Below are 24,123 nucleotides of genomic sequence, written 5' to 3' on the forward strand. Positions count from 1 at the left end.
TTCCACAGGTTCCCCTCCTCCCCAAATCTTCACAATTTGCAGAAAATACTGGCAGGGTATGCATGATGCATGCATAAGATGCGCATTGTATGGAGACAAAATCCATGCAATAAAATAGCTTGAGCCAACTCTGATGATAGATCACTACAAAGCAAAGGATACTGCATTCTGCAAGTTAAAATCCCTCACATTAGCATCAAGTCATTGTTTCCTGCAATCTCTGCATCTGTAGTTATGACAAACAGTGAATGCAGGCAATAATAATGTAAAAGCTGATTATGTCCTCATACTTAAGCTAGTTTAGCCCTTAGACTAAATTTTCTACAGAATGATGTACATCTTTCATGTATTTGTAATGTTTGCATGATGTTCTGTACATTCACTGAAAAGACCACAAATCCCTCTGTTCAATTTACAACATGCAACAACCATTGTTGTAATCATGATTGTGCCTAAACTCCCAAAACAATTTTATGAAGATATTCTCCAAGTAACAGTATGGAAGTGATAGCCTAATTACAAAACTTAAGGTGGTGTTATTGGCCTGTACAGGCATACATTCCTACTATCCTACTATACTGCTACTTCAAATAGGCTTAAACCAGCATTAAGGCAAATGCTGCTCAGTCGTAAGACTAGCATGTTGGCCAAGAATGTAAGCCATGAATTGGACCACATAAACATTTGTGCAAACATGAACCAAGTACAGTCAGTTCTCATTATCTTCTAGGGTTAGGTTCCTGAAAAACCTAGGGGTTACCCAATTAGCAGATACCAAATCATTGAGCCTATGGGAAAAATGGGGTTAGCTACCAGGACATTCTCTCACCATACACTCCATGAACTTTATGAACCTGAATCTTACCTTGAAGTCCGTGGTGTTGGATGAGAGTGAGGTCTCATTAACATCTCTAACATCTGATGGTTCATCCTCTGTGCTGGCTATCCCTCAACTTGTTGAAGGTTGCTGGCCCAACAACAAGGCTTCAGAGTTCTGCAGTGATCAGGGGGTTGCTTTACCATTCCTCCTTTTCCACTTGTCTCTTGCTTTTCCCAGCCCCAGAGCAGCCCTCAGGTAGCCTTCCAGAGACCTCTCATCATTACCTGGTTTGTGAAGGTTCAACTAGAGTTTCCAAGATGGTGACCAATATGGTGGGGCAAGTCTTGAAGTGGACCAAATGTGTCTGATGATTTTCCATGGGCCAATACCATTGGCCAATACCAATGCCAGTACCATGCAGAAAATTGATCCAATCCAGATAATTTTCTAAAAAATGAGCTGTATGGATCCAATTACCACAACCACCTCCCCCATTGGCCGTACTGTAGCTGCGCTGAGCCGCCACTCCCCCCACCCCAAGTGCACTGGCACGGTATTTGCAGATAAGGAGAACAGAGTCACAGATAATGAGAGGTGGGTGTCATTTCTGTCCCTCACAGATAAGCAATTCGCAGATAGCAAATTCGTATATAAAGAGAACTGACTGGAGGTAGCTCTTGGTAAAGCACAATCAGCCTCAGTACTGTACATCCATCTGCTCTATTACTACTGGACTGCCCTATAGGGCAGTGGATAGGATTATTGAGATAATGAACACTCAAATTCATCTATCAGTGGGATTCCTGTTTACTAATTCCGTGTCAAGGCTGGGGGGGCCTGGTTTATCCTCCACTGCAGTGGTTTCCCATTCACTCCTATAGGGATCAGTAACCACTCTTTATGGGAGAAAGTTAAGAGGGATACCAGTGATGCAGAGGTTTACACTACTATGCAAACCACTTTGTGAACTACTCTTGTTGGAAAACAGTATATAAGTATTCATCATCAAAACTGACTCCCTGTCCCCAGTGACTGCAAGCACTGAGAATCAAGTTTGCCCTAGCTGTATAGCTCTATTCCATGTTCTATTTCTTGATCACATTAGAGCAACACAGAATGTTAGAAACTAGCTTTAACCGGAGGATTTGGCCCTCTAGTTCTAGTCTGCTTAATCCAGCACCTTCAGGAAAAAGGGAGGGACGACACACAAAACCCAGTAACAAAGGGGGGGGGAAGGGAGGAGCAGCAACTCCAAAGAGTGGAGATTTACTGCAACAACACCAATATATTTTGGCTTGATAAACATTTGGTACAGAGGAGTTTCAAAAGGGATGAACTCCCACTAGTTACATGGAAAGTTTCAATGTCACTCATATATAATTACTACACATTCATGTGCATAGTCTTCTGCATTTCTCTCTCTGAAATTAACAACAGAAACCACTTTAAACTGTATAATGCAGCTATAAACTACAAGAATTAAGAATGACATTTCACCAAGATTCAATAAGGCAGATCCTATTTGATTATAACCAATTTACAGCCCAATCCTATCCACACTTACCTGGGAGTAAGCCCCATTGACTAAAATATGACTTACTTCTGAGGAGACATGCATAGTATTGGGTTAGGGTCCAATCCTATCCAACCTTCCAGCACCGATGAAGCTGCAATGCAGCCCCAAGGTAAGGGAAAGAAACATTCCCTTAACTTGAGGAGGCCTCCTTGACTGTTCCCCACCACAGGATGTAGTGCATGCCCCATTGGCACAGTGGCATCAGTGCTGGAAAGCTGGATAGGATTTGGCCCTTAATTATTTCCATACAGGCGCACGATATTTGCCCTGCTTTCCAATCAAGGTAACTGTCATTATTATTGAGTATTTATATATCACTTTTCAACAAAAAAGTTCATGAAGTGGGTTACCAAAAATAAAAATCCAAATAATTAAATGGTTCTCTATCCATAAAGGTCTCACAATCTAAGATGATGCAGAAGAACTGGTAGATCTCTAAGCATCATGTTAGGAATACCTGGTTTACTGACTTGTCCACAAGCGTCCTGAGGCAGTATTCACAGTGAAAGAGGGACAAGAATTAAAATTCCAAAAGAAGGTTTTGATACAACAGAACAGAAGGTGTATTGTTGCTAATGTCTATCATCTGGGAATGAGCAGAAAGGGAAGAGTCAGAGCACGAAAACAAGTCACAGAACTTTACACCTACATAAAACATAAAACTCACATTGTAGTTCAGTGACCTGCATAAGTACTGGTTATTTAAAGCACAGTGTGAATTATCTGTAAATAGCCAAATGGTTAAAACTTAAAACTTTTAATCAAACACAGATTTGTTGCAGCAAACACTCAACAAAGAGCAAATGATTAAGAAACTTCCCTTTTTCTCTATTACCATCCCCAACAGATGCTTTAACATGAAGCACGCAGTGTTCAATTGTTCAGAGAACCCTTTCCATGTTGACTCATCTACCAGAGAACATCAGCTAATTACATATTATTCAAAGGCACGTTCCATTTCTTTGAAATGCATCTTCCTATAAACATCTGCAATTTTTTGCACAGAGTGGTCTGAAAAATTGGAAATCCTACTTCTAGGTAGATCTTCAACACCACAACACATGTCGGCATTTAGGAAATTATTACCTGCCTGTTTTTGGACAGGCTCCAGATCACCAAAGGCCCTTAGATCAGACCACTCTTCTGGAGAGAATATGCAGAGCACTCACTTCTGCAATATACTCCACACACTCCTTATTTATCTCTAAGGTTCAAGAATGGACAGCTACACCTTTATTCCAGAACTACACCAAACCAGAACAGCTACACCTTTATCCCACCAAAGAACTATACAAGGTGCTTGTCCACATCTTTATTATTTATTTTTCAAATTTTTATGCCACCCTTCCTCCACGGAGATCGCATAGTTCCACGGTGAAGAATTTAGCACAAATTCTTCAGCAGTCTAATGAACTGCTGGAACTTCCTCCACGGTGTGCATAGTTCCTCCCCTCCTTTAGTCCTCAAAACAACCCTGTAACGTAGGCTAGGAGGAGTTTCATATAGACATTAAAAAGCATTGGAGACAGGATGAAACCCTAAGGAATCTGAAAGGCTAAAGACCAAGACATCGAGTACGAGTCTCCCAGTACCACCTTCTGAAATCTACCCTCAAAAACAATTGTAGCTACTGCAAAACAGTAGATTCATGGCATACATGAATGGCATCATAGAGAATGGCATACATCTTTTATGTAGACTTACACACATCTTTCCATGCTCACATAATGCAGGGGTTTATTTCTCTCCTGCATAACCTGCTATCCTACAAGCTACTACTTTATATATTAATATATACTCAACCTTTTAAAAACCAAAAGCAATAATTCCACAATTTGAGGTTCAATTTTCAACCGGTTTAACACCACATGGATCAAGCAAATGACTAGAACCATGAACCTGATTCTGCCAGAAACTAATAAAGCGGTTCCAGTTTTAATAAGAACATAAGAACAGCCCCACTGGATCAGGCCATAGGCCCATCTAGTCCAGCTTCCTGTATCTCACAGCGGCCCACCAAATGCCCCAGGGAGCACACCAGATAACAAGAGACCTCATCCTGGTGCCCTCCCTTGCATCTGGCATTCTGACATAACCCATTTCTAAAATCAGGAGGTTGCGCATACACATCATGGCTTGTACCCCGTAATGGATTTTTCCTCCAGAAACTTGTCCAATCCCCTTTTAAAGGTGTCCAGGCTAGACGCCATCACCACATCCTGTGGCAAGGAGTTCCACAGACCAACCACACGCTGAGTAAAGAAATATTTTCTTTTGTCTGTTCTAACTCTCCCAACACTCAATTTTAGTGGATGTCCCCTGGTTCTGGTGTTATGTGAGAGTGTAAAGAGCATCTCCCTATCCACTCTGTCCATCCCCTGCATAATTTTGTATGTTTCAATCATGTCCTCCCTCAGGCGCCTCTTTTCTAGGCTGAAGAGGCCCAAACGCCGTAGCCTTTCCTCATAAGGAAGGTGCCCCAGCCCCATAATCATCTTAGTCGCTCTCTTTTGCACCTTTTCCATTTCCACTATGTCTTTTTTGAGATGCGGCAACCAAAACTGGACACAATACTCCAGGTGTGGCCTTACCATCGATTTGTACAACGGCATTATAATATTAGCCGTTTTGTTCTCAATACCCTTCCTAATGATCCCAAGCATAGAATTGGCCTTCTTCACTGCCGCCGCACATTGGGTCAACACTTTCATCGACCTGTCCACCACCACCCCAAGATCTCTCTCCTGATCTGTCACAGACAGCTCAGAACCCATCAGCCTATATCTTGAATAAAAGCTATTATGCTTTTGTACTCTTTAATATACTTGATAAGTTTCACCACAATAACATATTTGTGTATTTTCTGAAGGTGTCTCTCTCCATACAACAATGATTTCCATGCCTACTTCATAGAACTACGTTTCTAATGAGTTCTTTAGCTGAGCACCATGACAGACAATTCTGAAACAAGTTTTAAACATGTTGAATGAGCACACTCATTTCTTTCACCTCACTATCACACCTAATCAGAAAAGTCTCCCAGATGTTTGAAGTATCATAAAACCTGCATAACGGGGTCCAGAAATGACAATGGGACAAAGGAGCTATATGCGCACACAATGCAACATCATATTTCTTTCAGATCAGATTACACACAGGTTGTTGCCTTAGCCTCTCAACCACTCAACTGTAGTATGGGGGGGGTAGTTCTGACCCAATTTATATGCTATCATAAGTACTGAATAAAGGATATGAAACACTTTGAATGTTTGATAAGAAGTATGTATAAGGATGAGTATAATACTCTGTGGCCGCAATCCTATGCACAGCTCCTGGGAGTAAGCTCCATTGAACACAATGGAACTTCTGAGAATACATGCATGGGATTGCACAAGTAGAATTATACTTGGGGTGTGCAGTAACACACGTGTGCAATAACAAAAACCTGAAGGTGGGTTGTGGTAAGGCTATCGTGTTTAGCTGCAGGTGGATAGATATCGGCCGAGGTATTAGTGCTTATTTATACCCATTCTTAGTTACCATGCTCTACATAAACTTTGTACATAACTATAAATCAGATCAAATTTCATTGAAAATATGCAGCAACAGCTACCACAGTTCACAGCTCCACTAATTAATAAGACAACTAAGAAACTGGTTGCAGTGGTAGTACCATCAGGCTTTGAGAGACTGAAAGTCCAATCCTGTGCATGTCTACTCAGAAGTAAGCCCTAAGAAAAGGATCTTACTCTAAGTTAAGTGTGCAGAGGATTGCATCCTGAGAGTTAACTTCACTAATGATAGAGGGGTTCAAGAGCAGCAAGGTAACAGTAGGAATTTGGAGTGGAAGCATAATGGGACTTCATGCTTGTAGCTCTGACTGGTTTGCCCAGCCTCTATCTGCTTTTCTCCCCTTTTTCCTACTGCTCCTTCATCTGCTGCTCCCATTCCCACAACACTCTTGTATTCCCATAGCCTCTGATTTGCCTTTGCATTTCCTCCTTTCTCCTGCTCATTCTGCCCATCACTTTCACTCCTCATTCAACCTTCCCCAGTGATCCTGACCCTTTCTTCTTATCCCTCCTCTGTCCCCTATGCTTCCACCAAGACACCAGCTCACCATTAAGAGGTTGATGAGGCCTGGCCCCAGTACTCGCCTGATAACTATTTTGAAACACATGGAAGATGTGCTGTTATGAGCAGTCGTGCTTGGCCGCTTCACTCCACTTTCTATAACAGGGCATGTCCCCTGAAGTGAGTTCTGGGAAAGGCCATGCTGCACAGCCTGCCTCCAAGCGGGCCGCTCAGAGGCCAGGGTTTCCCTAAGGCCTTCAGATCCCTCTTGCAGATGTCCTTGTATCGCAAGTGGGGGTGGGTATCTCTAACCTGTAGTATTAACAATACATTACATCAGCGGTTCTCACACATTTAGCACTGGGACCCACTTTTTAGAACGAGAATCTGTCAGGACCCACCGGAAGTGGGTTCCATCAAGCAGGAACATTTTAACAATCTTAGGCTTCAATCCTACCCACACTTACCCAGAAGTAAGTCCCATTTACTATCATTGTTAAAATATACATAGTAGCTTGTTAAAAGTACAGGTCTGTAACATTTCTCCAAATGTAGTCACTCACCATGGTAGCATCAAGCCTAATATATTAAAAATAAAATATTGAAATGAATGAGGACCCACTAGGTGGGTCGCGAGCCAATTTCAGGTTAACAATGATAGTATTAACGATCATAGTAAATGGGACTTCTTCGTGGGTAGAATTGCAGCCTAGGATTGTTAAAAATTTTCCTGCTTGATGATGTTACTTCCGGTCATGACATCACTTCCAGTGGGTCCTGACAGATTCTCATTCTAAAGAGTGGGTCCCGGTGCTAAATGTGTGAGAACCACTACCCTAGAGAAAGGGAACTTTCTTCAGTAGAGAAAGTTGTGCTCTCTTTCTTCACTAGACCAAGTTGTGCTTTCTCCTGAGCACAACTACTCCTTCACTTACTCTCCTAACAGTAATGGATGCGACATCCATCTTCCCAAATGCACCTCAGTAGCTCAATGCTCCAGTTTATTATTTGATTTTTCTCTGTAAACCGCTTTGTGAACTTTTTGGTTGAAAAGCAGTATATAAATACTGTTGTTGTTGTTTATTTCCTCAATCTAGTTATGCATCAAGCATAAGAATGCCAGCACCGTATAAGAACATAAGAACAGCCCCACTGGATCAGGCCATAGGCCCATCTAGTCCAGCTTCCTGTATCTCACAGCGGCCCACCAAATGCCCCAGGGAGCACACCAGATAACAAGAGACCTCATCCTGGTGCCCTCCCTTGCATCTGGCATTCTGACATAACCCATTTCTAAAATCAGGCGGTTGCGCATACACATCATGGCTTGTACCCCGTAATGGATTTTTCCTCCAGAAACTTGTCCAATTCCCTTTTAAAGGCATCCAGGCTAGACGCCATCACCACATCCTGTGGCAAGGAGTTCCACAGACCAACCACACGCTGAGTAAAGAAATGTTTTCTTTTGTCTGTTCTAACTCTCCCAACACTCAATTTTAGTGGCTGTCCCCTGGTATCTACCAGGGTAGCAGATTCTTGGTGTGCTCACTCTGCACATGCACCAAAGTGAAATTTAATGAGACATCAAGTTTAACCCATTTCTGCCTGGCCCACCAGTGTACATATTTGGTCCCTGTTGCGTATATGCAACCTTGGACAGAAATGTTTTTTTAATTAAAAATGAAGTTTAAATGAAACTTCAGGCATGTAGAGTACTACACAGATAGATCATATCTCAATGCTCAGGGAGCAGACATACATACAGATAGAAGTCTTCAATTCACACAATTAGTAAGGTGGGAAGGGGTGCTAGCGAAGTTTCTGCTGCTGCATGTACAGCAGATAAAAAAAAAGCCCTCTGTTCACATCTCCACATATCCATTTGTCAGGTTACCAAGGCAAGTGCCCCAGGCCTCTGATTGTCCACTGTCCTGACCTGTACTCCAAGGAACAAATTGGTCCCTTCCCCAGATATTCCCCACTTTTCCAAGAACTTTGAGAAAGGTTACTTATATTCACACAGCTTTGAAGCAGTTGGTTTCCAATTCAGCATGACATGATACTTTCGCCTTCGATCTGGCCCATGCAGAGAAATTCGGGGGAGGGAGGGAAAAGGGAACCTTAGCTGTGTGGCCACTTAACTGGTCAAGAAATGTCCTGCAGAGGATGAAGCACACAAGTGTAGCCACAGTGAGCTTCTATATGAAAGCAGAGCTCTCCAGACCTCAGTGGAATATGGGAGAACACCTCCCACAAGGGGGCTAGAAGAAGGGAAGGATCAGAGGCAGTCCCAGATAAAGGCTTCACTTATGAGCCAAGCCAACATTTGTGGGCTCCTGCTTCTCTGTCTCTTGATCTCATGTCAGTCAATGCAACCAGCATTTCAGTTTCCTAAATGTGACAGTTCAAAATACAATCTACTTGCCAACTTATTTTTAACACAGATCTCACTTCTCCTAGCACAGCAGATCTTCAACAGAAAAAAATATATATCCGACAACTCCTGCTAAACCTAGATCAGTTGAGAAAGAACTATGGTATATGAACTTAAGTATACTATGTAACGCACTAGTTGATCTTCAGATCACACACTCTGTTTAACAATGTTTTTTAACTGAACAATTAATCAGTATTAGTTAACTTACAATTTATTACTTTTGTAACTTGGTCTACTAGATACAACACACTAAAAGTTCAGCTCAATTTCAATGTTTTCAGGTACCAAAAAAAGCGGCTTTGCTCCGGCAGGCACTGAGCCACCGCCCGGTGGGCGCCCGCATACCACAGCTTGGTGGTGCCTGCCACCACCGGGCTGCGGAACGGCAAATGCGGCAGGGACAGGGGCATTCCAGGGATGGGGGACATGCCAGAGGCGTGCCTGGGGGCGGGCTGCGGAACGGCAAAAGCGGCGGGAACAGGGGCATTCCAGGGAGGGGGGCATGCCAGAGGCGTGCCTGGGGGCTGGCAGGAGGAGGCACTGCGGAGCTCTTGTGGAGGCTGCGTGCCTTACACGAGCGCCTTTACTTTAGTGGTGCCCTTTGGGTGCCGCTAAAGTGAGTAGCCCCATTGCAGGGCTGCCTCCCTTACCCGGGGGAAGGGGACAAATGTCCCCTACTCCCAAGGTGCGTCCCGTGGTAGCGCGGGAGGCGCTGGATTCAGCAGCAGCCCTTGTGGTGCCGCCAAGCAGGGGCTCCCTGGGCAGCTCAGGATTGGGCTGCCCATTAGGACTAGGCAGTTATTCAGTTATGTATTATATATCACTATCTACCTACCTACCTACAAATTAAAATATACATTTGGTCTGGAGAGAATAAAAAACATGGGATTTAAGAAAATCTGCATGGTTGATGTCAGAAACACTACTTTCTAAGTAACTGTGATATTGTGATTGACAAAAGGGTTATCTATCTGCTGTAGATCAGACTGACTTCTTTCCAAACATACAGAATTGCATAGTTCACACAATCAATCAATTATTATTTATCAGAGAATGCAACCTGAAGCCCACTTAGAACCAGAATCCTAGCAAAAAACCTGCTGCCCTATACATAAGAACATAAGAACAGCCCCACTGGATCAGGCCATAGGCCCATCTAGTCCAGCTTCCTGTATCTCACAGCGGCCCACCAAATGCCCCAGGGAGCACACCAGATAACAAGAGACCTCATCCTGGTGCCCTCCCCTGCATCTGGCATTCTGACTTAACCCATTTCTAAAATCAGGAGGTTGCACATACACATCATGGCTTGTACCCCATAATGAATTTTTCCTCCAGAAACTTGTCCAATCCCCTTTTAAAGGCGTCTAGGCTAGACGCCAGCACCACATCCTGTGGCAAGGAGTTCCACAGACCGACCACACGCTGAGTAAAGAAATATTTTCTTTTGTCTGTCCTAACCCGCCCAACACTCAATTTTAGTGGATGTCCCCTGGTTCTGGTATTATGTGAGAGTGTAAAGAGCATCTCCCTATCCACTCTGTTCATCCCCTGCATAATTTTGTATGTCTCAATCATGTCCCCCCTCAAGCGTCTCTTTTCTAGGCTGAAGAGGCCCAAACGCCGTAGCCTTTCCTCATAAGGAAGGTGCCCCAGCCCCGTAATCATCTTAGTCGCTCTCTTTTGCACCTTTTCCATTTCCACTATGTCTTTTTTGAGATGCGGCAACCAGAACTGGACACAATACTCCAGCTGTGGCCTTACCATAGATTTGTACAACGGCATTATAATACTAGCCGTTTTGTTCTCTATACCCTTCCTAATGATCCCAAGCATAGAATTTCCTTCTTCACTGCCGCCGCACATTGGGTCAACACTTTCATCGACCTGTCCACCACCACCCCAAGATCTCTCTCCTGATCTGTCACAGACAGCTCAGAACCCATCAGCCTATATCTAAAGTTTTGATTTTTTGCCCCAATGTGCATGACTTTACACTTACTGACATTGAAGCGCATCTGCCATTTTGCTGCCCATTCTGCCAGTCTGGAGAGATCCTTCTGGAGCTCCTCACAATCACTTCTGGTATTTACCACTCGGAAAAGTTTGGTGTCGTCTGCAAACTTAGCCACTTCACTGCTCAACCCTGTCTCCAGGTCATTTATGAAGAGGTTGAAAAGCACCGGTCCCAGGACAGATCCTTGGGGCACACCACTTTTCACCTCTCTCTATTGTGAAAATTGCCCATTGACACCCACTCTCTGCTTCCTGGCCTCCAACCAGTTCTCAATCCACGAGAGGACCTGTCCTCTAATTCCCTGATTGTGGAGTTTTTTCAGTAGCCTTTGGTGAGGGACCGTGTCAAACACCTTCTGAAAGTCCAGATATATAATGTCCACGGGTTCTCCCGCATCCACATGCCTGTTGACCTTTTCAAAGAATTCTATAAGGTTCGTGAGGCAAGACTTACCCTTACAGAAGCCATGCTGACTCTCCCTCAGCAAGGCCTGTTCATCTATGTGTTTTGAGATCCTATCTTTGATGAGGCATTCCACCATCTTACCCGGTATGGATGTTAGGCTGACCGGCCTATAGTTTCCCGGGTCCCCCCTCTTTCCCTTTTTAAAAATAGGTGTGACATTTGCTATCCTCCAATCTTCTGGCACCGTGGCCATTTTGAGGGACAAGTTGCATACCTTAGTCAAGAGATCTGCAACTTCATTCTTCAATTCCTTAATAACCCTTGGGTGGATGCCATCAGGGCCCGGTGACTTATTGATCTTTAATTTATCAATGAGGTCTGAAACATCTTCTCTTTTAACCTCTATCTGACTTAACTCCTCGGTTAGGAGGGGCCGTTGGGGCAGCAGTATCTGCCCAAGGTCTTCTGCCGTGAAGACAGATGCAAAGAACTCATTTAATTTCTCTGCCATCTCTAAGTCTCCTTTTATCTCCCCTTTCCCTCCCTCACCATCCAGAGGGCCAACTGCTTCTCTGGTGGGTTTCCTGCTTCTAACATATTTGAAGAAGCTTTTATTATTCCCCTTAATGTTGATGGCCATGCGTTCCTCATAGTCTCTCCTGGCCTCCCATATCACCTTCTTACATTTCTTTTGCCACAGTTTATGTTCCTTTTTATTCTCCTCATTAGGGCAAGACTTCCATTTACGGAAGGAAGCTTCCTTGCCCTTCACAGCCTCTCTAACTTGGCTGGTTAGCCATGCGGGCACCCTCCTGGATTTAGTGGAACCCTTCTTTCTTTGCGGTATACACCTCTGCTGGGCCTCTATTACTGTTGTTTTAAGCAGCCTCCATGCACTCTGGAGAGATTGGACTCTTTTTACCCTCCCTTTCAACCTCCTTCTAACCAGCCTCCTCATTTGAGGGAAGTCCGCCCGTCGGAAGTCAAGGGTTTTTGTGAGAGATTTGCCTGGTATTCTTCCCCCAACATGCACGTCAAAACGGATCACAGCATGATCACTGTTCCCCAATGGCTCAGTAACGTTTACATCTCTAACCAGGTCCTGCGTACCGCACAAAATTAAATCCAGAGTCACCTGTCCTCTGGTGGGCTCCGTGACTAGCTGATCTAAGCCACAGTCAAGAAATCCGGTTTCCTTATCGTGACCAGAACACAAACTGACCCAGTCAATCATATAGCCCTATGGGGTGCCACGGCCAATGACCAAATAGTTCAAGGGAACGGCCAGTCAAATGTTTGCGAACCACTGGCCCAATTCCTATCCCCCACAGCTACTAGCTGAAGCAGCACCACACAGGTGGTGCTTTACAACAATCACAACACAGCCTCCATTGGCATGCACTGCAGGTCTGCTGTTGGAGAGGCCTCCAGCACATTAGCTGACAGCTTAAGATCCACCAGCGCAGGTAAGCTGGTGTCAGTGGTTAGAGGGAGACGGGGAGATGGTCAAATGGGGCAGAGCGGACAAAATGGGGTAAGAGGATACCCCACTTCCATACAGTGGAAGAGAGGGCGGATCGGGCCTGGGAAGGGAGCGAGTTTGGCGACATGGCACACTAAATCTTGACCCCCTCCTCAGGTCAATGCAGACTTGTGCCATAGTGGTTGCTGAGATTTACCCTGGTGCAAGAAGACAAATGACTCCTTACCCCAAGGAGATCTCCAGCAGCGAAAATACCCCCATGGGATACAGCGGAAGCTGTGCTGCCACCACTGCATCACCGTGCAGGGATTTAGTTAAGATTTCGTAAATGTAATACGTGGCTCTGAAGAGCAAGAAGAAGGCTGGGTGGAGTGATCTGGAAGATTTTAAAAGACATCTGGAGTGAAATAAAAATAATAATAAAAAGGGAATCAAATACACACAAATAAGTGCGTGCATTCTCTTGCCTACCCCTGCCCCCATCTTATGAGAGACATTCTCAGCAACCAATCCTGCCTGAGCACCCAACTAAGAACTTCACTCTTTCTCTACTTCAAAAGGGAACGTCAGAGGGAAGACAATTTGCTTAATCAGAGCCAGATCACCAAGTCCATCTTCCCACCCTGCTCCATTGCCAAGATGCAATTATACACACCCTATGTGATGTTTCCACTGAAGACCACAGCAGAATCATATTTAGCAATAGAACAGCAGAATTAAGATTGAAAATTAATTCTATATACGTATTGGAAAAGGATAAAAAACATACATAATGTCCAGATTTTTTAGTATGCAAGTCTTTACAAAGTCCTTATAATTTCAGTTTAGCCACAGGGACTCTACAGAGTCTGTTATGACAACAGGGAAGAAGAACCAATTTTTGTTGCAATAGGATTACTTTATGGAGTCTAACTAAACATCTGACGAGAAGCATTAAGAAGACAACTGTCTCTATTTACTTCAGTACAGTATTTTTTCAAGTGACTGTTCTTTCTGTATCTTTTTAGATTGTAAGCCCTTTGAGACAGGGAACATTTTAGTTATTTTTCTCTGTAAACTGTCTTTGTGATTTGTTGTTGAAAAGCAGTATTATGAATAATCTTAGAGCCCAATCCTATCCAATTTTCCAGTGCCAGTGCAACTGTACCAATGGGGTGTCCACTGCATCCTGTGGCGAAGAGGCAGTCACAGAGGTCTCCTCAATGTATGGAAGCATTTGTTCTTTTATTCGGAGTTGCATTGCAGCTGCACTGGTGCTGGAAAGTTGTATAGGATTGGGCCCTTAATATCTTTTCCTTACTTTTGATAACAAACCTCTCTAATCTCTCAGCATTAGTATCCTGCTACATTATTGGCTGTAAGCTCTTTTAAATCGACCTCTCTCAACTATCTCAAGGTCTCCTGTGCCCACAAACAACTCTGCCCTTCATTCCTTGTTGTCCCTTACATTTGGAATTACATTCTAGATATCCATGAGATGTTGCCTCACTCACAACTCTCAAATTCCTTCTGAAAAGTCACTCTGGGCCCCACACCTTGATTTTCCTTCATAATTAAGAATGTGTAATTGAAACAATTATATATGCTTCCTCTGAAATCTGTCTCCAACCCCCTCCCCATTATCTCTCTTGTGTCAATTCCTAAGCTATGAGCCCATTGGAACAGGAACATGTCTTTTCACTCTGTGTAAAGCATGACATACACTGATGGCTTTATCATCACCACTTCTCAAAAACCAGCTTCTACTTACATAACACCTCTCTGAACTCTCTAAATCAGGGTTGTCAAACATAAGGCCCGGGGCCAAATGCAGCCCTCAAAAGCTTTTTATCCAGCCCTCAGGCTCTCAGCTTCTGAGCAGTGCTGAGATGTTACTGCTGAAAGGGCAGTCCACATGAAAATCGGGATGTCCCTTATCTTGAAATATGATCAAGATTTACATGTTTTCTCTTCTGTCATTTGCAGCTAAGGGAGAAAAAGTGTTTATTTTTGGTTATGACCTGTTTAATTACATCACTTTCTGTCTAATGACATCACTTTCGGCCCTCAGCAGACATGATGAATGCTATTCGGCCCTCTGTATGAAATGAGTTTGACACCCCTGCTCTAAATAGCTATTCAAGTGTTCCACGCGATTCCCACATATAACATTTCCAAGACACTGAACAAGTATAACAGTTCACATGCAGGTGCAGTACATTTGCCAACAATCATGACCCAGAGGGTACCTTTATAAAACTGGGCCTGAACTGTCAATCTGATTACAAAAATTAGAGGAACTGTAATTTGAAGGGAACCTGAGGAAGGAGACCTATGTGCTATTGGGTGTCCTGGCCAGGGCAGAGGACTGACACCAAAGGAGGGCAACAGCCAACAACAAGCATATAAAGGTGTCCCGCTATCCACAGGGGATACCTGAAACTGCAGCTGGTAGTGAACCCAAAATCCCCGCCCCCCCATAGTTATATGATTGTACCCAAAGTGCATCCTGACTAAACACCACAGAAATTAACGGGATTTCATTTAATCAAAACAGACTTGTTTAATTGATTTCAATGAAGGGTTATCAGGATTCACTTTGACTACAACCCACAATACTTTTGTGTTTCAGAGATACAAAAATAATTAGACTATATTCACAGTATCGGAATGCAAAATATTTATGTAAATAAGATTTTTACTTTAAAACAGAAGCATTAGGAAACTTTTTAGCATCTGTTTCCCAGCCACAGTAAGTCTGTATTTTTAAAAAGTTAATTCTTATCCTTTCCCTTCTCATTAAGGACACACTCTAAGTGGCTATCAATGTAATTTAAAAACAAACTAAAATCAAAAATACATGGGATAAAACAGCAATACTGGAATAACAGGAAATAAAAAACATCAACTAAGCAGGCACAATAAACTATGTAGGAAGACTAAAATGAAAAGGGTTTCAGCCAGTGCTGAAACTGGCGACCTCCCCTCCTGTGAGACGGTTACACAATCTGGGCACCACCACTGAAAAAGACCTTACACTTCTAGGCACCAGATGCACTTCTGTCAGCAGAGATATATTCAAAAGGGTTCACTCTGATTATCTTGTGTGGGAGAGGCAGTTCTTCAAACAATCCAATTTCAACTCCTTTAGGGCCTTAAAAGGTCAAAACAGAATCTTGAACTGCACTCAAAAACATACTAGCAACTGGCACAGATGAAATAACACAGGCACAGTGTGCTCTCCATGCCTTGGGCCACTCTGCAAAAACAGAAGTTTCAAGTGGTCTTCAAGGGCGGTCCAACGCAGAGCACAATGCCGTAGTTCACTCAAGTTGATCATGACAATACACAAAATTAGGTACAAGTGAAAGGGGCATAAATTTTATGAACAAACACATTATATTAAGTTAGGTTAGGCTAATGCTAAATCAGCAAATCTCTCCCAAGACAATAAACTACATCTAAATTAAACTTGCTTTCAAGTAATATGTCTAGGATCAAGATATAAGATTGTTATGTGCAACTACTGTAGCCGTAACTCCTCAAAACAAGGTTCACAGAACTGAGTAAGCACCTATTCCCACATAGCATTAGATAATTTCACATAACCTTTGGAGGATTTAAGTGGTTTGGCACATCACCTGTTGAAGCCTTGTCAGTGTCAAAACAAGAGGAAAAACCAAGGAGAACAAAAACTGAGGAAATTCCAAAGAAATGTTACTTAATGAGCTTCTGGCAACAATAATTAAAGTTACAATTTCAAGAGCAACTTTTAAATCTTATAGACCACCTCTCTTCCCTTCTCATTGCCAAGATTTAGATGCCCCAGAGAGGAAATTTGTTTACACAACAGAGTAGTCATGAGCTTCAATACTGATAACTGTAATAACAGAAATATTAACTTTAAAAATGCCAACACATTTAGCTAGAACTTCCAAGCTTCTTGTGTCATTCAAGCATTAATCAGCTTTTTTGGAACACCAAGATAAAAGCAGAAAAATTGCTCTCTTCAGCCAACAGGTGGAGTAGTGAGTACCTTTACAGTGTAACAAAACAGGTATGTGGTCTCTCTAATTGCCTGCATGACAATTTTGCGTTGCATTGGCATCCTTCAGTCTCGGAAGACTATGGTATTGCGCTCTGAATGGTGGTTCTGGAATAGAATGTCCTCTCCAGAGCGCAAAGCCTGGGTAGAGTAGATATGGAGGATAGACTGTTTCCCATGCAGCAAAGTCCCCCTCTCCACCTCGCTGAAATGGTCCAATGGAAAGGCAGAAGCCAATATGGTTGGTTCCACTGGCATCGCAGGAGTTGCCAGAACATGACTGTGTTCAGCCATGAACTGCCTCAGGGACTTCAGCTCCGAATTTTGCCTCAAGGTTGACTCCTGAAGCCTTTTCCATAACTGGATGTAGCCACAAGGCAGTGGAGGTTTGGGATCAGAGTTTTCCTTCTCTCAGATGAGCTGCCTTCCCAGGCTATCGAGTCACATCTACCCGGTAGTTGTTCAGTCGCCTCTTATGACAAGAACAGCCAAACTGAGGGCCTACTCTTAGCCCCCAGCCCCCAGGGGTGACACCTGGGATGTCAAGACTTGCACGTGAATTGGATTAGAGGTGTACATAGTCAGCCTCACTCTCTCTTCCCAGATTCCATCTTGCTCCAATGGCAGGATAAAAGTCGAGATGGCTGGAGATGGGCTGGGCGCAGTGGTTGACCAGGGCGTCTTTCGTGTCTTGCCATGCTCTTAGCGTACCACGTCCCTTGCAGAAACCGCATTCATGACTGCTGGTCCTATTTTAGTAGGTCTCATCCACTCAATCCGCCGGAGTCTGTTTTCACATGCCCAGGATAGACAAGTCCCAATCTCGCCAAAGGTCAATGACTCGACAGCTGCCCTCAACCTGGTTTGGCCAGCCTGTCGAAGCTGTTGCCCAAGGTGTGGCCACTGCGCATGCTACAGCTACTGGGAGCTACAGGTGAGAGCTGAGTGACAGGTGGGGACCAAAGGTGAACAAGCTGCCCTAAAAGGGCACGACATGCCCATGCATGACAATTAAGTCACTTGATTCAATAGCTGCATCTACAGGACTGTCAGATATTGCCACAGAAAAATTAATAGTGGGGAGAACAGACTTACCCTCTTGCAGGATCCAAGGTAATTGCTCTGGGTTGATCCAACTCTTGCCAGAATAAAACTTTTCGCAAAGATCCATCCAAATTGGAAACTTCAATCCGGTTTGTTTCAGAATCTGTCCAGTACAGTTTTTCACCCAGCCAATCACAAGCCAGACCATCAGGTGACAAAAGCCCAGAAATAACTACATTTTGCACGCTCCCTGTTTTGTTGAATTCTGTTCGTTTAATCGCTTCTTCGCTTACGTCACTCCAGTATATCAAGCCATGGTTGAAAACAAAGTCCACTGCAGCTGCATCTTCCAAGCCACCCACCACAACTGTAGCATTCTCATTTCCCTGTGAGACATCCACCAATCGAAGATCACGCCGATTTGCATACAGCAGTAGTGGAGAAGCTTTGAAAGAAGAGAAAGGAATTAGATCAATTACATATTCACAAACACTGCAAAAGATGATTACACTAAGTCTCCAACATATGTACTATTTTCATTCCAGAAGTCTATCTGGAAGTCAGAAGGTGTGTAAGTCAAAACAGCTGGCTTTCAGACCCAGTACTCTTATGCCTGCAAAAGAGCACCACAACAGATGGATACTGCCATGGCAGCCATCTGTAACTCAGGGAGCCAGTGTATAAGGAGGTGAAGATTTGAAATCAGATGATTAAGAGAACAAGAACCTCAATATTCATCACAAGTCCTTTGCAACAACCAAAACACCTTTGCAAATAAAAACCTCTAAAGTTTCCTCCCTCACTTCATCAATAAGAATAATTCAGACAGTGAGGACAAATGTTCACATACAATGAGGATGGGCAGCTGTAGAATCAGGATAGATGTTCTTCTCATGACTCAATTTATTGAACAAGATGAAATAGTAGTTACCAGACTATATGGCTTTAAAAAGGTGTTAGATAAACTCATGGAAAGTAGCATTTTCCCCCATCACTTTTTCAATTTAATCTCTTTTTACATTCCTGTGACACTAAAAAGTTATTTTTTGAATTTAAATTTCTTTGTGCGTTTTTCTGAGTATCGGCATGAAGGGGTATGGAGTGGTTACGTGAGTGACTGCTACCATGTGCCTGCTTTAGGGCATGATCCTGTGCCCATTTTCTAGAAAGCAAGCCCCAAGGAGTGGCCTGGGGCTTGCTCCCACCTGGGCACAATAAACAAGGTAAACAAATAGGATGTAAATCCTGCTATCATTTGCAGGACCAGGAAGTGTGTTTTCCTCAGAGAAACCCTCAGGGGAAAACTCCCACCGCTTTTGGTGTGTGAGTGCTACAGGAATTCATGTAGATATAGAAGTCCGCTGACTGACAGTGCCGGAGGAGAGAATAGGGTGGCTTTTCCCATTAAAAAACCCCCAGATTGTACTATATTCACGGCTGCAAATCCCACATGGGTGGAAACTCATGGATATATTTTCCCATGAGTAACTGCATGTTTGGTCTAGCCTCCATTTCTTCCTATCACCGTTTTCGTGAGTTTGTACTCTCCTGTTCATCTGCTACTCTTGTTTTACTTCATCTGTATGACAAAAATAATGTGGCTCTACTTATAAAGGTGCAAATATTTTTTGCAAAACTTAGCAGCCAGATACAAAAGAAACCTGTTTCTTTACTACTGCATTATATGAACATAAGAACAGCCCCACTGGATCAGGCCATAGGCCCATCTAGTCCAGCTTCCTGTATCTCACAGCAGCCCACCAAATGCCCCAGGGAGCACACCAGATAACAAGAGACCTGCAAGGCCTCCTGGGAATTGTAGTTTAAGAACATAAGAACAGCCCCACTGGATCAGGCCATAGGCCCATCTAGTCCAGCTTCCTGTATCTCACAGCGGTCCCACGTGCATGGTGTTTTGTAGAGCATTTTATAGAGAGACATATGAAAAAGGCAGGTTTCTTTCCTGAGCAGATTACAGTCTAAATTTCAACAGAGCAGGAGATAGCTATCAGAATGGAGAAAGAGGACAAAGACAAAGACAGATTAATGTGAGGCAATAGTCTTCATTTTGGTTACAGGTGATTAACCCATTTCTGCCCAGCCCAGCCCACAGGGGTACACATTTGATCCCTTTTGCATATATGCAACAGGCAGAAATGGCTTAAATCCCTACCACTGCGTATTCCACTTAATTTTAAAACACAATATGCAATAACGTCATTTAATATTAGCTCCCAGTCACATTAAACTCTGCCACAAATGCCATAGCATCTTGTCCTAAAACAGGTTGAGTACTCCTTAATCGGAATTCCAAAATTCCTTTTTTGAGTGCCAACATGACCTTTTAAAAAAATGTTTTAACATTTTAAAAACATTTTTTAAAAATGTTGCCTAAAGAAATAAAATCACAAATTGTGTTTCATGCACAAACCTTTTTAAAAATATTTTTGTGCATAAAACATTGCATAAAATTACCGTCTATGTGTATAAGAGATACATGAAACATAAATGAATTTTGTGTTTAGACCTGGGATGCCCGACCTGTATTCCACTAAAAATGTTCCAGAAGAAGCCTTTGATAGTTCAATGTGCAGGATGAATACACGACTGCAGCATTAATAAATCTTTAAACTCAGAAGAGATTTCAGCAGAAGCATGACAACAAAAAGAGACAAACAATGGCCACACTCTCATGATAGAGCTTGCACACAATATTTTGCTCTCACAGGAGTTTCCATGAAAATTTCCACAACTTTTTTTAAAATAGAAATTCCCACTACTTGCTATGAAAAACAGAACCCATTCACAGAAGCAGCTGCATTTCTGCATAATTCATAGGACTTGCTTTTCCTTTTTCCAATTCTCTTCCAGTTAATTCTGCAGTGTCTCTGTACTGGGCAATATTAGATCAATCCAAACTAAAGCAGAGAAGGCAGCAGAACTATCTATCGACACTTTCATCGACCTGTCCACCACCACCCCAAGATCTCTCTCCTGATCTGTCACAGACAGCTCAGAACCCATCAGCCTATATGTGAAGTTTTGATTTTTTTGCCCCAATGTGCATGACTTTACACTTACTGACATTGAAGCGCATCTGCCATTTTGCTGCCCATTCTGCCAGTCTGGAGAGATCCTTCTGGAGCTCCTCACAATCACTTCTGGTCTTTACCACACGGAAAAGTTTGGTGTCGTCTGCAAACTTAGCCACTTCACTGCTCAACCCTGTCTCCAGGTCATTTATGAAGAGGTTGAAAAGCACCGGTCCCAGGACAGATCCTTGGGGCACACCGCTTTTCACCTCTCTCCATTGTGAAAATTGCCCATTGACACCCACTCTCTGCTTCCTGGCCTCCAACTAGTTCTCAATCCACGAGAGGACCTGTCCTCTAATTCCCTGATTGTGGAGTTTTTTCAGTAGCCTTTGGTGAGGGACCGTGTCAAACGCCTTCTGAAAGTCCAGATATATAATGTCCACGGGTTCTCCCGCATCCACATGCCTGTTGACCTTTTCAAAGAATTCTATAAGGTTCGTGAGGCAAGACTTACCCTTACAGAAGCCATGCTGACTCTCCCTCAGCAAGGCCTGTTCGTCTATGTGTTTTGAGATCCTATCTTTGATGAGGCATTCCACCATCTTACCCGGTATGGATGTTAGGCTGACCGGCCTATAGTTTCCCGGGTCCCCCCTCTTTCCCTTTTTAAAAATAGGCGTGACATTTGCTATCCTCCAATCTTCTGGCACCGTGGCCGTTTTGAGGGACAAGTTGCATACCTTAGTCAAGAGATCTGCAACTTCATTCTTCAATTCCTTAATAACCCTTGGGTGGATGCCATCAGGGCCCGGTGACTTATTGATCTTTAATTTATCAATGAGGTCTGAAACATCTTCTCTTTTAACCTCTATCTGACTTAACTCCTCGGTTAGGAGGGGCCGTTGGGACAGCGGTATCTGCCCGAGATCTTCTGCCGTGAAGACAGATGCAAAGAACTCATTTAATTTCTCTGCCATCTCTAAGTCTCCTTTTATCTCCCCTTTCCCTCCCTCACCATCCAGAGGGCCAACCGCTTCTCTGGCGGGTTTCCTGCTTCTAACATATTTGAAGAAGCTTTTATTATTCCCCTTAATGTTGCTGGCCATGCGTTCTTCATAGTCTCTCTTGGCCTCCCATATCAACTTCTTACATTTCTTTTGCCACAGTTTATGTTCCTTTTTATTCTCCTCATTAGGGCAAGATTTCCATTTACGGAAGGAAGCTTCCTTGCCCTTCACAGCCTCTCTAACTTGGCTGGTTAGCCATGCGGGCACCCTCCTGGATTTAGTGGAACCCTTCTTTCTTTGCGGTATACACCTCTGCTGGGCCTCTATTACTGTTGTTTTAAAGCAGCCTCCATGCACTCTGGAGAGATTGGACTCTTTTTACCCTCCCTTTCAACCTCCTTCTAACCAGCCTCCTCATTTGAGGGAAGTCCGCCCGTCGGAAGTCAAGGGTTTTTGTGAGAGATTTGCCTGGTATTCTTCCCCCAACGTGCACGTCAAAACGGATCACAGCATGATCACTGTTCCCCAACGGCTCAGTAACGTTTACATCTCTAACCAGGAGCCGCAGCTAAGTGAAATAACACCTACTTTGCATGCTGAAGGCCCCTGATTTCAATCCTGAAATCTCCAGGAAGGGCAGAGAAAAGTTCTCATCTGAAACTTTGGAGAGCTGAGGTCAGCATAGACCAGCATTTCTCAACAGTGGTACTCAGACCACAGTAACATCCAGTGGTATGCATGGGGCCCCCTGATCCCCACCACCTGGCAGCAAAATCAGCAATGCAAAATGGCACAGCAGTACGAGGCTTGGTGGGCATAGCTCCAGTGCGCACTTTTCACGCGCTCAAAAAAGCCCTCCTGTTCACCCTGAGCCTCTCACCAGTGCTTGTTGCATTGTGCCTGGCCTCCCACTCTGGAAGTAACTAGTGATGACATCATCATCAGTTACTTCCAATAGGTAGACCATGCAAAGTTGTACAGTTGGAGACAAATGTTGAGAAATGCTGGCATAGACAGTATTGAGTTGACAGACAAATGGCCTGACTCAGTATAAAGCAGCCTCCTATATTCCTGACTCAGAAATACAAGAGGCGGGCTTACCTGAGGCTGGTAATTTTTTCCTCTTCCATTTGCCAAAAGAAAATATTTTTGCAAGGACGGGTAGACTGTACCTCTAATTTCAATTCCAAAGAAGCAGGCCTTGACTATCAAACATGGAAAACTCTTTATATACTCAAATCCAGCGAAGATTTGCCTTGCCGGATCAGGTTAGAATCCAAAGGATCAGGAAATTAGTTCCACGTACTCAGGAAAGTTTAGATTTACTTTTTGCAAACTGGAGCCCTACATTTTGAAACTGAGAGTTTCAAAAAGCAGTTTGTGATATGGTATGGGAGTCTGCTTTAAGGGGAAAAAGAGTGAAAATTTCCACTCAGCTGTGAAATCCCTTGTGTAAGTCTAAGCAGCCCTTTAAATCCCAGAATCTGCCACAAAGAGCGATCAGCAAGATGCCTCTGGGAAGATCAAGTAAAATTTTACAGAATCAGCCATCCCTGTTCATTTCAGTATTTGACATCTGAGCTATACTGACTTAAAAAGAAGTTTCATTTTCAGCCATTATGACTCCATGCAAGTATCGAATCTTAAAACCTATCTAAGCTAGTGGTGGATCATCATTACATCTTGTGACAATAAATGCCATACCTTTACAGACAGGGATATCCAAATAGCCAAAACAGACACCCAAGTTACTTAAGAGCTAAAATATTTGTGGAGCAGAGATCTTCACACTTTATTTCAAGTGCAAATGATGGTGCAACAAATCTTTTTTGAGTAACTTTATGTTACTGTTGAGCTGCATGTTATGAAAGAGATGACTAACATTGTGAAGGAAGCATAATGTATATATGCTGTCAATATCTAAAGATGCCTTGACTTTCAGGGAACAGACTGGTTATCAGAATACAAACAATGACAGGAAAGTGCTAGGCTGGGCAAAGAGGAGTGAGAGAAAAGAAGAGTTTCAAAACAGAGTTGAGAGTCCTGAACCTCAAAATAGGAATAGCTGTTTTAGTTTAAGGAATAGCTGAATATAGAGGTGATAAACTTGATTTTCTGATCAACTGCTCTAAATACAATATAGTTGGCTCTCCATACCCACAGGGGTTTGGTTCCAAGAACCCATGTGGATACCAAAATCA

The 24,123-nt window shown here is 43.3% G+C and overlaps 1 protein-coding gene across 1 annotated transcript in view; it reads right to left on the reverse strand.

The window, feature by feature from the left end:
* Positions 1-24,123, reverse strand: part of LRP6 (LDL receptor related protein 6) — a 95,439-nt gene that overhangs the window by 61,493 nt on the left and 9,823 nt on the right. The window contains exon 2 of the mRNA XM_066632870.1: positions 17,932-18,325. Within this exon, the coding sequence (XP_066488967.1) occupies positions 17,932-18,325 (394 nt within the window). The remainder of the gene's footprint in view (positions 1-17,931; positions 18,326-24,123) is intronic.

The sequence above is a fragment of the Tiliqua scincoides genome, chromosome 6 (assembly GCF_035046505.1).
Source record: "Tiliqua scincoides isolate rTilSci1 chromosome 6, rTilSci1.hap2, whole genome shotgun sequence".
Lineage (NCBI taxonomy): Eukaryota > Metazoa > Chordata > Lepidosauria > Squamata > Scincidae > Tiliqua > Tiliqua scincoides.